This window comes from Zeus faber (genome assembly GCF_960531495.2).
Source record: "Zeus faber genome assembly, chromosome: 17".
Classification (NCBI taxonomy): Eukaryota; Metazoa; Chordata; class Actinopteri; order Zeiformes; family Zeidae; genus Zeus; species Zeus faber.
Window position 1 is genome coordinate 14,955,784 of NC_137204.1, and position 15,000 is coordinate 14,970,783.

At 44.5% G+C, this 15,000-nt stretch overlaps 1 protein-coding gene across 2 annotated transcripts; it reads left to right on the forward strand.

Moving 5' to 3' along the window:
• The first annotated feature begins 120 nt into the window (after nucleotides 1-120).
• Nucleotides 121-7,916, forward strand: tbx3a (T-box transcription factor 3a). Of its 2 annotated transcripts, none has more exons than XM_080017393.1 (7): nucleotides 121-1,239; nucleotides 2,204-2,486; nucleotides 3,020-3,166; nucleotides 4,193-4,269; nucleotides 4,611-4,768; nucleotides 5,324-5,961; nucleotides 7,456-7,916. In XM_080017393.1, the coding sequence occupies exons 1-7, from the start codon at nucleotides 848-850 to the stop codon at nucleotides 7,882-7,884; spliced, it is 2,124 nt and encodes a 707-aa protein (XP_079873519.1). In that variant the 5' UTR covers nucleotides 121-847; the 3' UTR covers nucleotides 7,885-7,916. The 2 variants fall into 2 exon arrangements, with proteins under 2 accessions (XP_079873519.1, XP_079873520.1); XM_080017394.1 differs by having other exon boundaries at nucleotides 2,204-2,471.
• Nucleotides 7,917-15,000: the final 7,084 nt, after the last annotated feature.

Sequence of the window (15,000 nt, forward strand, 5' to 3'; positions counted from 1 at the left end):
ACCCCACGCCACCCCCCCCCCCCCCCCCCCCCCACCCGCCCGCCCCCCCCCCGCGCGACACGCAACACTTCCACACGGCACGAAGCCCGTGGGGCGCAGAAGCGCAGGGGGAATCTCGGTGCCGGGACCTTACCGCCTCTCCGCCGCCGACGGGACTCCTTCCACCGCGTGCGGCCGCACTGACATGTGCGTGTGCGCGACGAGCGAGGCGGACGACGTGTCTGTGCGTGTGCGTGTGTGTGTGCGCGCGTGTGTGTGTGTGTGTGTGCGCGCGCGCGCCCGTGCGACGGTGCGCGTCCGGGGCAAGCGGAGGCAGAGGAATTAACCGGCGCCGCCGAGACGTTTTCGACGCGTCGCCCCTCGCATGAGGACCGAGGCCAATAAGAAAGGAAGGGCATTTTAACAGGGACGCCGATACCGTAAACATCGGCGGGAGAAGAGGCGCTGCGGTCAATTAAGCGACTCGCCCCGCTCGCCCACCCCCGCCGCCCCCGCCCCCGCCACCCCACCCGCGAATCTTCCACGGGACGAGCTCGAGGGAAGGGTGCTCGGCGCGCGACCATCTCTCCGAAGAAGCCGGTCGGCGTCCACTCTTTCCCGGAGACCGTCGGAGAACATTTTGGTCTGAACTTTTGACGACGGCACCGGGGGGCGTCCCACTCGCAGCGACTCGTGGAAAAAAAAATACGTGGGCGCTTCTTTTTCTCCGGCGCTCACCGTGGATTTCCCCGACTAAAGTGTCCCGATCGATTTTATTTTTCTCTTTTTCCGCTTTCTCTCCGGTGCACTCGGCCATTACGTGGCAGTATTATTCTAAATACAAACAACATTCGGTACCTGAACTTGGATGAGCTTCCCGATGAGAGATCCAGTCATACCAGGAACAAGTATGGCATACCATCCGTTTATACCTCACCGGAGTCCGGAGTTTGCCATGAGTGCAATGCTCGGCCACCAGCCTCCCTTCTTCCCGGCCCTGGCTCTGCCCCCGAACGGCTCCCTGTCGCTGCCGGGCGCCCTGGGGAAGCCCATCATGGACCAGCTGATGGGTGTTACGGAGACCGGCCTGCACTTCTCGGCGCTCGGGCACCAGGCTGCCGCCGCCCACCTCAGGCCTCTGAAGACCCTGGAGCCCGAGGAGGAGGTGGAGGACGACCCCAAAGTTCACCTCGAAGCAAAGGAACTGTGGGAGCTTTTCCACAAGAGAGGGACGGAAATGGTTATTACAAAGTCTGGAAGGTAAAAATGAATATATTGTTTTTTTTAACGCAATAATGTCACACAGTGACACAGATGATTCATATGTTGGCATTCTTTTTGGTCATTGGTTTATTGACGGGTGCTTGGAAATAGACCTTTGGAATTCCTCTAGAGAACAATATTACGTTTAAACAATATTTATTTTAAATTCTTCAGAACCTTAAATCCAAATGTATTTATAGTGTAACATATAGCATAAATACAGATCTCTCTCTCTATATATATATATATATATATTCATACACACACACACACACACACACACGCACACACCGATATATATATATATATATATATATATATATATATATATATATATATATATATATATATATATATATATACTATATATACAGTATTTGTTATCCAAACAATAGCATGCGAGTAGCAATAAAATATGCGTAACATTTTAACTCTCAATTTGTATATATTAAAACTAAGTGTTTCTGTGAAACCGGGCCTGTGGATTTAGCAAGAGATGGAACTTAATATGTAAAGTTGCGGGGCCTGTATAAACACCGCACAGCTTTGAACATTTTCAGCGTAAATGCTCGAGAAAAAAACCCAAAACGTTCTTAAAATTAGAGGATATTATTAAATTACACAGTTACCCAAACGAGATCATATTCGCGGCATCTTATATATATCACTTACAGGTTAAGAAGACCGGCTGCCTACAGGGCTTTATACATTATTAGGCGGTGTTTCGTCTTGGTCCGTCGCGGTTTATTTTTATCCACGGTCCAAGACGTTCGCACCGAAACGCGCGCCTGCGATAGAAAGGTGCGTGCGTGCAGCCCCGTCTGTGTCATCCTCGTCATCACAGCCGCGATACAAAGATGGCTGCTGCGACTCGGCGCAGGCCTTTGAAATCATGCGAGATCAAGTCGCTGCAGATCCGATCATGGCCGCCCTGACCCGTCCACCCCTCTCCCTTCCACAGGCGAATGTTTCCTCCGTTCAAAGTCAGATGCACGGGCCTGGACAAAAAGGCCAAATACATCCTCTTGATGGACATTGTCGCAGCCGACGACTGCAGGTATAAATTTCATAACTCCCGCTGGATGGTGGCGGGGAAGGCCGACCCCGAAATGCCAAAGAGGATGTACATTCACCCGGACAGTCCGGCTACCGGCGAACAGTGGATGTCAAAAGTCGTCAATTTTCACAAACTCAAGCTGACGAATAACATCTCCGACAAGCACGGATTTGTAAGTTCGACTAATGTATGTCTTTTTTTCTTACTTCCCCATTTATTGTCATTTTGCATGTAGTATGATATTGCTGTTATTCATTGATATTTAAAATGCACGTGCAGTTGAACAATGATGAAGGCTTATTTGTGAATACCAACCATTCCGGAATGTGTGTGCATATTGAGCTAATATATACATATATACATATATATATAATATTTATATTGTCGACATTCTTTGCATGCTCCAGGAAAATAAATTGTGAGCGAGTTAATCCAGTGGTAGTCATGCACTTACAGTTTACGAACCACTGTATGAATTATGGTTTTATTGCAGTATCGTATGTATCAGCGGTAATACGACCCGCTTCTGGATAACCGAGCAGTGATGCTGAAGTCCACCAGTTGTGGGATTGCAATTAAAACGTTTTGATGTGTGAATCGAAATGACGGCGGGCGAAGAGAAATCCCGTTGACTCGACACGCGATACCGCACGTTTACGCGCAGCGGCGGTGTCGTTGCGCGCGTTTTAACCCCCCCCCCCCCCCTACTCTCTGTTGCAGACCATCCTAAACTCCATGCACAAATACCAGCCCCGGTTTCACATCGTGAGGGCCAACGACATCCTGAAACTGCCCTACAGCACTTTCAGGACTTATGTTTTCCCTGAAACGGATTTCATTGCCGTGACTGCGTATCAAAACGACAAGGTAACGCGGCCTGAAGAACCACACCGACCGCGACAGTCGCACTGTCGTGGACCCCGTTTTCTGCGTTTGTAAGAATACGCCTTGAACCCTTGCACGGGTCCGACGCTTCGGCGCGTCTTTCGTGCTCCGCACCGCTCTGTTGTCATGAAATATGGAAGACACATTTGTGTCGGGCATGAAGGCAGACCAGCGCTCGTCAGGAAGCCGGTAAAGCGGCGTTTGTCCATAGGCGGGGAATTCACAACTCTCAGGAATGTGTATGCCGTATAGGTTTTCTTCATTTTATTCAATCACATGGAAAGGATTTGGCACAGGCCCAGACGCTCTCCCTCTCTCCCTCTCTTTTTCTGTGTGTGTGTGTGTGTGTGTGTGTGTGTGTGTGTGTGTGTGTGTATGTATGTGTGTGGGTGTGTGCGTGTGTGCGTGCGCGTGCGTGCTCGTGCTCTCGCGCGTGTGTGTGTGTGTGTGTGTGTGTGTGTGTGTAAGAGGGAAAGACATAGACGGAGGAAAGAGGAGAAAAACCTTTAAGTTTGAGAAAATGCTTTCGCATTTTGATTTTTTTTTAACGGACGCTGCCGGTAACATGTTTTTTTTTTTTTTTTTTTTCACGCACTGCTACAACCGAAATCCTCCTCTGCGCGAGCCTTTCGGCCTTGTGTGGAAATAATGTAATGGTGATTACGCGTTACCTGTGGTCACCGGTGTCGAGCAAAAACGCAGTAAATGTTTTGCAGACACACGAGCTTCAAAAATGCTGCCAATGTTGCCAAATTCAGTTCATGTCAGGGGTGAGGGTGAGAGAGAGGAAGTGTGTGCGCGCGTGTGTGTGTGTGGGGGTGCTTGTGTGTGTATGGTGGGGGGGGGGGTTGAAATTATGCAAGGGTTTAGATATTGAGCCAACATTATCCAAATTGTTGAAAAAATGTCGGCCATGGTGTATGCAGTGTGTGTTTAGACAGTATCTGTCGCACAAAGAACGGGGGGAAAAGTTGTTAACATGCGAAATTTGATTGTGATTTATTTCAGATAACCCAGCTGAAAATTGACCATAATCCATTTGCTAAAGGGTTCCGTGATACTGGAAACGGAAGACGAGAAAAGAGGTGGGAGATGGATTAAAATCTTTTCAACAAAATAAAAATAGATATATCTAATAATATATATCTAATTGTATATATATATATATATATAGGGAAATAGGAAAATCCCTTTATAGGAAAATATGACGTGTGCATGTGAATATTGAAAATGGGATCAAAGAAAATAACAGAAACAGATGGTTGATTGAAACTGACAATTCCAGCGATGTTTTCTGCATCTACCGGCCAGCCAGTTATGTGCACAACGTGTCCCGAAGCTGGGATTATAAGAGAGCCATTGCTGCGCGAGTGCTTGTTCTCCCCCCTCGGTGAGACGCCTAACAAGGTGCTCGCCTGTTGTGTAGGAAGCAGCTCGCTCTGCAGTCCATGCGCTCGTACGAGGAGCAGCAGAAAAAAGAGAACGGGGCTTCGGACGATTCCTCTGGAGAGCAGGCTCCCTTCAAGTGCTTCGGCCAGGCCTCATCCCCGGCGGTGTCCACCGTGGGGCCCCCCCACCTGAAAGGTAAGACGATAGCGTGGGGTCTGGAATTAGAAGACGGGGATACTACAAAGTCTCTGTAATGCGTGAAGGGTTGTTGTTGTTTTTTTTAAAGGTGGATTTAAGGATACTTTGGCTCTTATTGCTGCTAAAATGGCAAAAAAAAAAAAAAAAAAATGTATTTACATTTTCTCAAGAACCAATTTGTGATTATACATATGGTCAAATGTACCAAACTGAAATACAATTATTTTTACATTTATTTTTTTAAATGTAGTCATTATTAATACATTTTCAATAAGGCATATAACAATGTTATTTTTTTCAATTTCTGCATTAAGTATAGCTCACTTTAATATAGAGTTATACAAGCACTTAATCTTTGTTAATACAAAATCATATGTTGCGTGATGTTGGGTGGATTGGGTAAAAGTTTTTGTCAGCGCGTGTGGGGCTCTCCCCTACTTTGCGCAACCCCTCACCCTACTCTGATGTACAAAACGAATGGAAACAAGTTTTTTTTTTTTTTGTGTATTTTCGTATGCTGGGTTTTTAACCGATGTTATTACATGTTGCTAGATTTCTGTGAGAGCGACGAAGACAGTGACGACGAGAGTAAAGACGGCAACGTCAAAGATGGCCCGGACTCCAGCAAGATCTCCACCACGACGGAGGACGGGAGGGACCACGAAGCGAGCCCGGCGAAGGGCCACGCGTTCGGCGGCAGCGACTCGACCGGCAGGCCCCGCGACGGCCCGAGGACGGAGAAAGGCCACGCCGACTCGCGGCAGAGCCCCGTCACTGCCATTTCCAGCACCACCCGGTCCGGGGAAGACCTCAAGAGCCCAGGCCTGGAACCGCCCAAAACAGACGAGTGCAGGTCAATCAGCAAGGACACCTTCATGCCATTGACTGTTCAGACCGACTCCCCGCACCTAGGCCACAGTCATTTGCATAACTTTGGATTTCCGACGGGTCTGACTGGACAGCAGTTCTTTAACCACTTAGGGAGCGCGCATCCTTTCCTCTTGCATCCCGGCCAGTTCAACATGGGAGGCGCGTTCTCAAACATGGCTGCGGGCATGGGTCCCCTAGTGGCGGCGGTGTCCTCTGGGGGCGTCAGCGCCATCGACGCAGCCAGCATGGCGTCATCGCCGCAGAGCTTGACAGCAGCCGGCTTACCTTTCCATCTGCAGCAACATGTCTTGGCATCACAGGTAAAACCTGTTTCAGTGTGTTTTGTTGTTGTTGTTGTTGTTGTTGTTGTTGTTGTTGTTGTTGTTGTTGTTGTTGTTGTTGTTGTTGTTGTTGTTGTTCCATAGGTCGGATCGTTGACTTGTTTTCAAACTTTTCACTAAATTGGTCTATTTCATATATCACATTTTACCAAATGATCCCATGATGGCCCTTAATGTTTGCAGCTTATTACATAAAAATATTAATTCGAATCGATTGACTCATTAATATAGAAAGCACTCTCATTCCCTTGACATTCTAGTTGTGAAATTAAGAAAGTACACCACAGATTTTTAGGATCGAGACAAGAAACTATCACAAAGGACTTGTTGCCAAGTCAGTGTTAAGCCATGGTGTTCATGTGAGATCATTAAGACTGTGTTTTAACTGTGAAAGGGTGAGTGTTTCCAAATGCTTCTCCGGCCGGGGGAGGGAAACAACGAATAGTTTAATATACAACAGATTCGCATAATCCATTCAGGACTATTGTTAAATGTGTTACTCGAAACAGCTTCAAATTATGTACAAATAGTGCATGTTCAGTGTCAGACACTTAATTTCATACGTTTGATTTGTCTTGAAAAAAAAAAAAAAAAAAAAAAAACACGGGAAAGTTGCACAAGAGCTTGGCGCTTGTTTCAAACTCGTTGCTCTGGTTCTTAAATATATTTTTCAATAAATCGCATTTTTTTTTCTTTTTTAACACGCGCGGGTGGCGCCCTAGAACCCCACGCGCGCCCTTATTTTTCTGTCACTTGTAATATTCCAACTCTTGGCGCCAAGCATCCTGGACCTGTATGCACAGCTTCACGCATTTCCATCAGGTCCATGACAACATTTCAGCGCATTAACGACATCATTACGCGCGGTGAAAAAAAAAAAAAAATCCCAAAAAAGCTCTACTGTGGATGGTTAAAGCACCGAGCGAACGCATTCCCCGAAGCAGGTCACGTGTCTGGATTCATTATTTTGCATGACCTCAACTACAAAACGCATAGAAGCGGGGGGTCGCGGGGAGAGGGGTGGGGGCCTATTGGCTAGGGCGAAGTCTATATCCATTATTTAAAGCTGTGGCTATGCGGGAAAAGGCGAGCGGTGGTTCTCAAATGTGGTGTACGGGGACCACCAGGGGGCCCTTCGAGTGGTTCCAGGGGGTCCCCAGCAAAGCTATTAATACTTAAACTTCACCGTGATTGAATTAACAAAAAGTGAGCACCATTAGGGAATTTAACATCACGACTGTTTTGGTTACAGTTCCGTTGCTGTGACTGTATGACAGACAGCTGTGGACGTGTGGACAACATTTTATCCAACAATAAAACATATTCACAGATTGGTGTCCCCTATAATATCATAAATGGTCCGTGGCCCTAATGACTTTGGGATTGAGGGTGTTTAACGTCGGATAAAAGGTGGAGAACCAATGCTGTAGACATGTTGCACCAAACTAACCCCAGTGTTTCTGGCTTCCACAGGGCCTCGCCATGTCTCCGTTTGGCAGCCTCTTTCCATATCCCTACACCTACATGGCGGCAGCCGCCGCTGCCTCCTCTTCGGTGCACCGGCACCCCTTCCTGAACGCCGTGCGTCCCAGGCTCCGGTACAGCCCGTACTCGCTGCCCATGGGGGTCCCGGACAGCACCCTGCTCAACACCGTCATCCCCTCCATGGCCGGCGGGGGAGCCGAGATGAAGGCGGACGGCATCGCCGCGAGCCCCGTTTCCGCCACCCTGGATTCCACGTCAGAGGTGAACAGCCGCTCGTCCACCATGTCCGCCGGCTCGGTCTCCACGTCCCCAAAAACGTGCACGGAGAAGGAGGCCGCCAACGAGCTGCAGAGCATCCAGCGCCTGGTCAGCGGACTGGACTCCAACCAGGACCGGCCGAGGAGCGTCTCCCCATGAGGACACCCCCCCCCCCCCCCCGGCCCCCACGCGCTCCCTTTTGTTTTGTTGTTGTGAAGAAGATGAAAAAGACATTAACAGTAGGACTACACCCCCTTAGATTAATGCAGGTTTACAAAAACGAAAAAAGAAGAAAAAAAAAAAAAAAAAAAGAAAGAAATAACCTAAAAAAGGAACATTTGAACATTTTAGATTTTGAAATGCACTTTGGTTAATACACATCTGATATGTATATTTCTACTTTTGTTAAATTAAACAACACTTCTTTGATATATATTTTTTTTTCTTCCCCTGTCATTTGAATACCGTACAAGTATTGAAACTGAAAGGTTGCCATGGCTGTGACTCACATATGGGAGAGGTTGCTGCTGTGTTCTGTCTCCGGCGTGCTTGTTCTGTCATAATGTGCACTCTGGATCGGGTTGACACTTCAATTTACCTTATAACGACTGCTGTATTTAGTTGGAGCCTATGAATTGATTGAACAGCCTAACCTCTGACGCCTGTTCGCCATTCGGCCTGTGGGCAGGTCAAATGTTGCATGCCCCTTAAACCCTATGAAATTGATGCATTTAACTATTAAATTGCAAAGGAGCCATAACAATTAGTGAGGAAAAAAAAAACCCAAAAACGTTTCCCCCATTCCCTTGCTGCTGACATTTCTTTTAAAATAGTGTTTTGTTTTGTGTTTTTTTTTTCTTCTCTCTCTTCTTCAATTTATCCATTTTAATTCACTCATTTATCAAATTGATATCATGGTTAGGGCCGCGAAGCCTCTGTACTATACGGAGACTGCCCTAAGCATGCGGCATTCAGTATGGGCAAAGGGAATCAGAAATAATAAAAAAAAGAACGGTTAGTATTGATTATACGTGTAAATAGTGATATATAAAATATTTATGTAATTATTTCATATTGTTATTGCGTGTAAATACAACGAAGTAGTTTGTTTTTAGGGATCTGTTCTAATTTATTGTCGATATACCTGTGTAAAGATAGTTCGTGCAGGGTATCCTTCTTTTGTCATCTGCATTTATATCAACCCACCCCCCTCCCCCCGAATATGGATTTCACTGTTTCCCAAATATCCACAGAGCTCGTTTCTCACTCACGTGCCATTGTATTTTTCACCGCTACCTGTTGTTCCCGCGTGCGTGAAGCGCTACTGTCAAAACACTCTGCACCGATGGCTTGAAAAATATATATTTTTTTCTTTGACGAGAGATTAAAAATTAAAAAAAAAAAAAAAAAAAAAAGTGTCGTTTAAGTGTGACAAAAAAAAAAAGTGGACCCCCGCCCCCCCCCCCCCCCCCCCCCCCCCCCCCCCAGCCCCGTTCTTGAAATAAACTGCAGCTTGGTAGGCCTAGTACCGCATCTAATCTAATTATGAAGGTTTCTTTGTTGTTTCTTAAGTTGTCAATGAGTTATGTTGTATATTGGATCCGTGTCTAGTTTACAACATCGACATCGTGTTCTTGAAAGTTTCAATAAAACATTGAAATGCAGTGCTGCCCGGCTCTTCCTGTGACTGTGGTGACGGCGCCCGGACCAAACGCGCGTCTTTCCTATGGGGGGATAGACGCGCAGTGCGTCTTCATCACTCAGGGCTTCTTCTTCTTCTTCTTCTTCTTCTTCTTCTCCTTTTTTTTCTTTTTAAGGTTTTTCGTTGCACACTTTATTTACCGATGTAAATCCACCACGATTTCGGGAGAAATCCCAACTCAGATCATGGGGAAGCGACAACTCACTTGTCTCCACTCGCATTACCCTGGCATTCCCACCCGGACCCGGCGTCGCGGGACGTGAATTTGGTGTTTCTTCCGGCCAACTTGAACTCCAGAGAATGTCAACTTATTTGCGTTGCCCTCGGGTCGCGAGTTTATCAACGCGATATCTTTATTTGTATATTGTGTGGTTAATATTTAACAGGCGTGGCGCTGGGGAATAGGCGTAAACACGACTCGAACAGTCTCAACTGCTCGGTCTTATTGCTCACCTGGCGCCTCGGCCGGGCCTATCTCCCGCTTTATTGCGCGGAAGGCGGCGGCGCGTCTGCGGCGTCCGCCGGGACCCAGCGCTCCCTCCCGGGCCCGCCGCCCCCCAGCGGCCGCCGCGCGTCAAGGCCCTTCCCGCGTGGGGGAACCACTCGGAAGGAAATCAGAACCCACTGTCGCTGTTAAGTGGAAGTTTAGGATGTTCGGAAACGAGTGGTTGACAATAAAAATTTCTTCCCCCTCAATTAGAGACTAATATGATTATATGTTTATGAACAACAACAGCAAAATGAAGTGTCTGATATTTCTGATATGGTTACTGCTATCGGATGCATGTAACGTGATAAAAGGTGTTCAGGCTGCGATCTCTGTATTTTGGACAGGTGTTCTGACTAATAGAATATAACAGAACAGAATAGAATAGCACACAATTAAGAAAAAAGACGACTCCATGAAAATAGGGAGTGTACAATTCAAGGCCGCTGAGTTTCCTAAACGACACGACAATCGTCGTTTGCGTCAACGCTAAATACAATAAAATAAATGGAGACATCAAGTCAAAAGCTTTCACTCACTGTTTATTTTATTTTTTTTAAGACAACGTTTCCAACCCAGCATTAGTACTGTTCGCAGAATACCTGCGGGGCCCTGCTCCAGATCAACAGATGAACCACCGTCTTATAAATACATATACAGCCATAATCATAATTATATACACAACTTAAATGCAGAGCTTTTCACAATACAGTTCATATATAATCAGACCTATTCTTGTCTTTCCCGAGCACGCGCGCACACACACACACACACACACACACACACACAAATATATACAGTATATCTGATATACATGCCTTTTGGTAGCGTTGTTGGCCTATAATCGACGCGATTTTTCCACGTAACAACCGCTGGTACATTCGCTTCTGGTAATATTTAATAATAAACATATATATATATATATATATATATATTCACCTTTTTCGAAAAGTTATTTATTTGACTGTGCCTCACGCGCCAAACCATGTTGTCTACAGTAAATGCTGGTTTATAGAAATAGGCCTACAATTAATGTCAAAACCAAGCGAGTAGTCTCAATATTTAACCTTAAGTCTAGATGTCCCCTCAACGTTAATAGGCATGTTTGGATTTTACATTTGAAGGATTCATTGGAGTGACTGTCAGAATGTCTAATTTGATGTCGCCTGGACTGTGTTTAGGTGACCGCAGAGACCCTGGGTGTGTGTCACGAGTCTATTCTGCCATCTAGTGGGTCAGAAATTCTAAAGTCTGAGTTCAATGGCCTTCTCGATTTCTTATGCTGTAAATCGATTTAGTCGGACGGATAAAGTTTGAATGGGCAAATAAAATTCCGTTGTTTTTTTTCCATCTCCCAGAACAAAAACATGTCCCAGCAGGTAGTTGGCAAATGTATAATTTAAAAGTTAATTGGCTTGCTTGTTTGCTTTTTTATTATCGGGGTTCCAGGAACTATTATATTTGTTTTGTTTAAAAAAGACAAAACAAACAGAAAAACAGAGCAAACTCTCTCTCTCACACACACACACACACACACGCAAGCACACGCGCACACACACGCACACCCGCAAACACACGCACACAAACACGCATTCGCACGCACACACGCACACAGTATACTTGTAGAAATATAGAGGTGTTGAGACGCGATAAACAACAATTAAAACTAAAACCCAAATTGCAACAATGCCTGTGAAAAATACAAAATATCACAACAAACACAAACTCGACAAAACTCTTAAGTGAACAAGAAATACGAAATAATCAGAAACCAACTAATCAAGTCGTCCTTGACACGGGGAGGAAATAGCCATTATATATATATATATATATATATATAGGTGTTGTTTTGAATTAAATATGAGGTGAAGTAATCACTCAGTAGTGACACAAATCAATGGTTCATATCTCAGTTACACTGTGGAAACCTTAGGGAGCTCCTTTCCAGATTTCCACTGTGCAGATAAAAGTCACAAATAGTTCATGATCAATCACAAAAGCCTCCTTAACATGCATATTTGAAAATGTATAAACAAGTTCAAAAAAAAAGAAACCCAAAGAAGTGATACATCTTTTTGCGAAGCAGTACTTGTAAAGTGAAAGAATAAGATGTATTTGAATGATTCCGTCAATCCTCGTTGTGTACTAACGTTCCATTCATAATCTTACATTTATGAACACAACACTTGTATATAATAACGATAAAAATAGTGAACCATCTAGCACATCCGAGAGCCAATTTAACCTCAATCACGTTGCATGCGATTGTTCAATCTTTCTGTTGCTTATCGTAATGAGCGCATTATGATGATGAGTCACATTCTCATATTTTCACATCGTATAAATTTTAAATGAACGTATTTTACACATCTCCGTTACACTGTAAAGGTTTTAAATGGATGTCATCATGCTCAATAAGAAAAAGAACCACATCATTTTCTTTTTACAATTTTTTCTCTCTGATAAAAAGTGATTCACACTTTCCTTCAGTTGAGAAATTCAACACAAAATGAGTGCTTCAAAATCAGATTAAACAGTTATATCGGAGAGAAAACGGGATTTGTTTTACTGTAAGCATTACAATAATTATTATTCAGATTTATTTCGGAATATAATATTGTTTGTAATTTATAACACTTTCTTGATAGAAAATGACTCAATTTGTCACCACCTGATTCCCTTCTTCCAAAGGGAATCAGGTGGTAAAAGCATGTTCACGCTTTCTCATGCGGTGCGCAAACAGCCTGCAGCATGATTTTGTGATCACTTTGATTGGCCAGATATTGCAAACAATAATACATGAAACGATACAGAAGCATCAGTTAGAGAATTCCAGTATTTCACCAGACTGGAAATAAATCCATTTTATGTTGGATTGGACCCCGATGATGATTATTGCACACTGCCATCACTAGATAGATGGATAGATAGATAGATAGACAGACAGACAGACAGACAGACAGACAGACAGACGGATAGACAGACAGACAGACAGACAGACAGACAGATAGATAGATATATAGATAGATAGACAGACAGACAGACAGATAGATAGACAGATAGACAGATAGATAGATAGATAGATAGATAGATAGATAGATAGATAGATAGATAGATAGATAGATAGATAGATAGATAGACAGACAGACAGACAGACAGACAGACAGACAGACAGACAGACAGATAGATAGACAGATAGATAGACAGACAGACAGATAGATAGATAGATAGATAGATAGATAGATAGATAGATAGATAGATAGACAGACAGACAGACAGACAGACAGACAGACAGACAGACAGACAGACAGACAGACAGACAGATAGATAGATAGATAGACAGATAGGTTTATGGACCGAAACATCATTAGTGCTGTTTATTGGGAACTCTGATAACCTGTACGCAGTTTTATTTGTTGTGAATTAAAAAAGACGGCATCGTCTTAAATCGTTTATTATCAGGTGAATAAGAACAATAAACAGAAAGAAAGACCAAACCACATGGCTGTGAGTTCAATTGTACAGTTTATTGTCATGTGAATGTGAGCCAATCTACCCACGTAAGATACATAATTCATGAAGCACGCAGGGGCAAGAAGGCTGTAATAATGAAATTGTTGATAGATGATTCAAGGGGCGGCTGCCTCTCTGTCGGCAGCTGAGGACGCGCACACACACACACACACACACAGACACACACACACACACACACACACACACACACACACACACACACACACACAATCACACACTCACTCAGGCTCACCACGCCCTCTCACGCTCTCACGCGCGCACGCACGCACACCTTTCCCATACCGCTGAGTACTTGGATACTTAGTACTTGGACTTTTCTCACGGCCATATGCCACCTCATCACTGCACATTCAGACCCACACCTTTCCGCCCCAAACACGCACCTCCCTGATCATTTCATGATCATTATTATGGTGAGTCAGAGACACATAAACAAGCACGGTATTTTTTTCTCTAGGCCTTGTAAGTTAGGGTACACCACTTTACTTTGCCGTCAAATACACAGTCTATCTATATTATATCCAGGCATATATTTTAAGAGGAGAGATTGAGAGGGGGGCAAAAAAACAAACAACCAAAAAGAACATTGAACTTCAGCTGCTTTTTGGCTTACTATTTCAACATCTCAGTCCTCTGTAATTGAATGCGCTCTGGACGCCACCGCTGACGACGGTTTGTTTTGTTGCGATCAAGGTGCAGTATGTTTCGCCTTCATTTCGGTGAATCTATTCAGTTCAGGTAACGTGAAGAAAACGTCGTCGCACGGGCCATTTACGTGGTGGCAGCGCTCCCCAGTGGCAAACACAGATAAAGCGGGGCAAAGTCTTTTAAGTGGAGTTTGCTTGTTTTCAATCACAATTGACACCAGGATTAAAAGGGGCATTCGGCCAAACAGGCACTCTGACACCCACACACCAACGCATCATTGTCTACATTTTATAGTACATTATATTGAACATTTTCTGCTTGGCATGCAAACAGAAAAGGTGTTCTATTACATGCACGTGCAACCGGTGACCCGCTCAACCTGTGGAATGCAGTTAAGAGGCACGTCTGCGACTGCGGAAGTTCAGGAAGAATTCACTCCACTTTGATCTGATGGGAAGGTGCGGCGAAAAACCTTGTCGTCAAACATCATCGCGACTTGCGCAATCGCATAACATTGTTGATTGTTGATAACTGTTTGATTTATGTTTGCATTATACAGTGTCACAGCAGGTATGTAGTTACTTTGACGGCACTTCACTTGCATTGCAATGTGTATAGTGGAGGAGGTATAGTCAAGAGTTGAATGACTTCAGTCCCCTTTGTGTGAAACACGCACTTTAGATTTAAGGCTTTTATTTCCGACTGTAGTATTGCAAACGTTTCAGAACCCATTATCTTATCGTCAATAAATAAACCAGCCTTGAAGCCTTTCATAGACAAAATATTGATTCATTTACTTTTCGCATTCAAGCCTGCCTAGTGAAAGCAGTTAAACATTTGGTGTAAAGTAGTCAAGACATGTTTGCTTTATTTTCAATGGCCTTACGCCAATTATACAAAGAAC

Bases quoted from the DNA above. Each gene is read 5' to 3' on its own strand.
- tbx3a (XM_080017393.1), top strand. From the start codon at position 848: ATGAGCTTCCCGATGAGAGATCCAGTCATACCAGGAACAAGTATGGCA. The intron at 1,240-2,203 runs GTAAAAATGAAT...TCCCTTCCACAG, and splicing joins GTTATTACAAAGTCTGGAAG to GCGAATGTTTCCTCCGTTCA. The intron at 4,769-5,323 runs GTAAGACGATAG...ACATGTTGCTAG, and splicing joins GGGGCCCCCCCACCTGAAAG to ATTTCTGTGAGAGCGACGAA.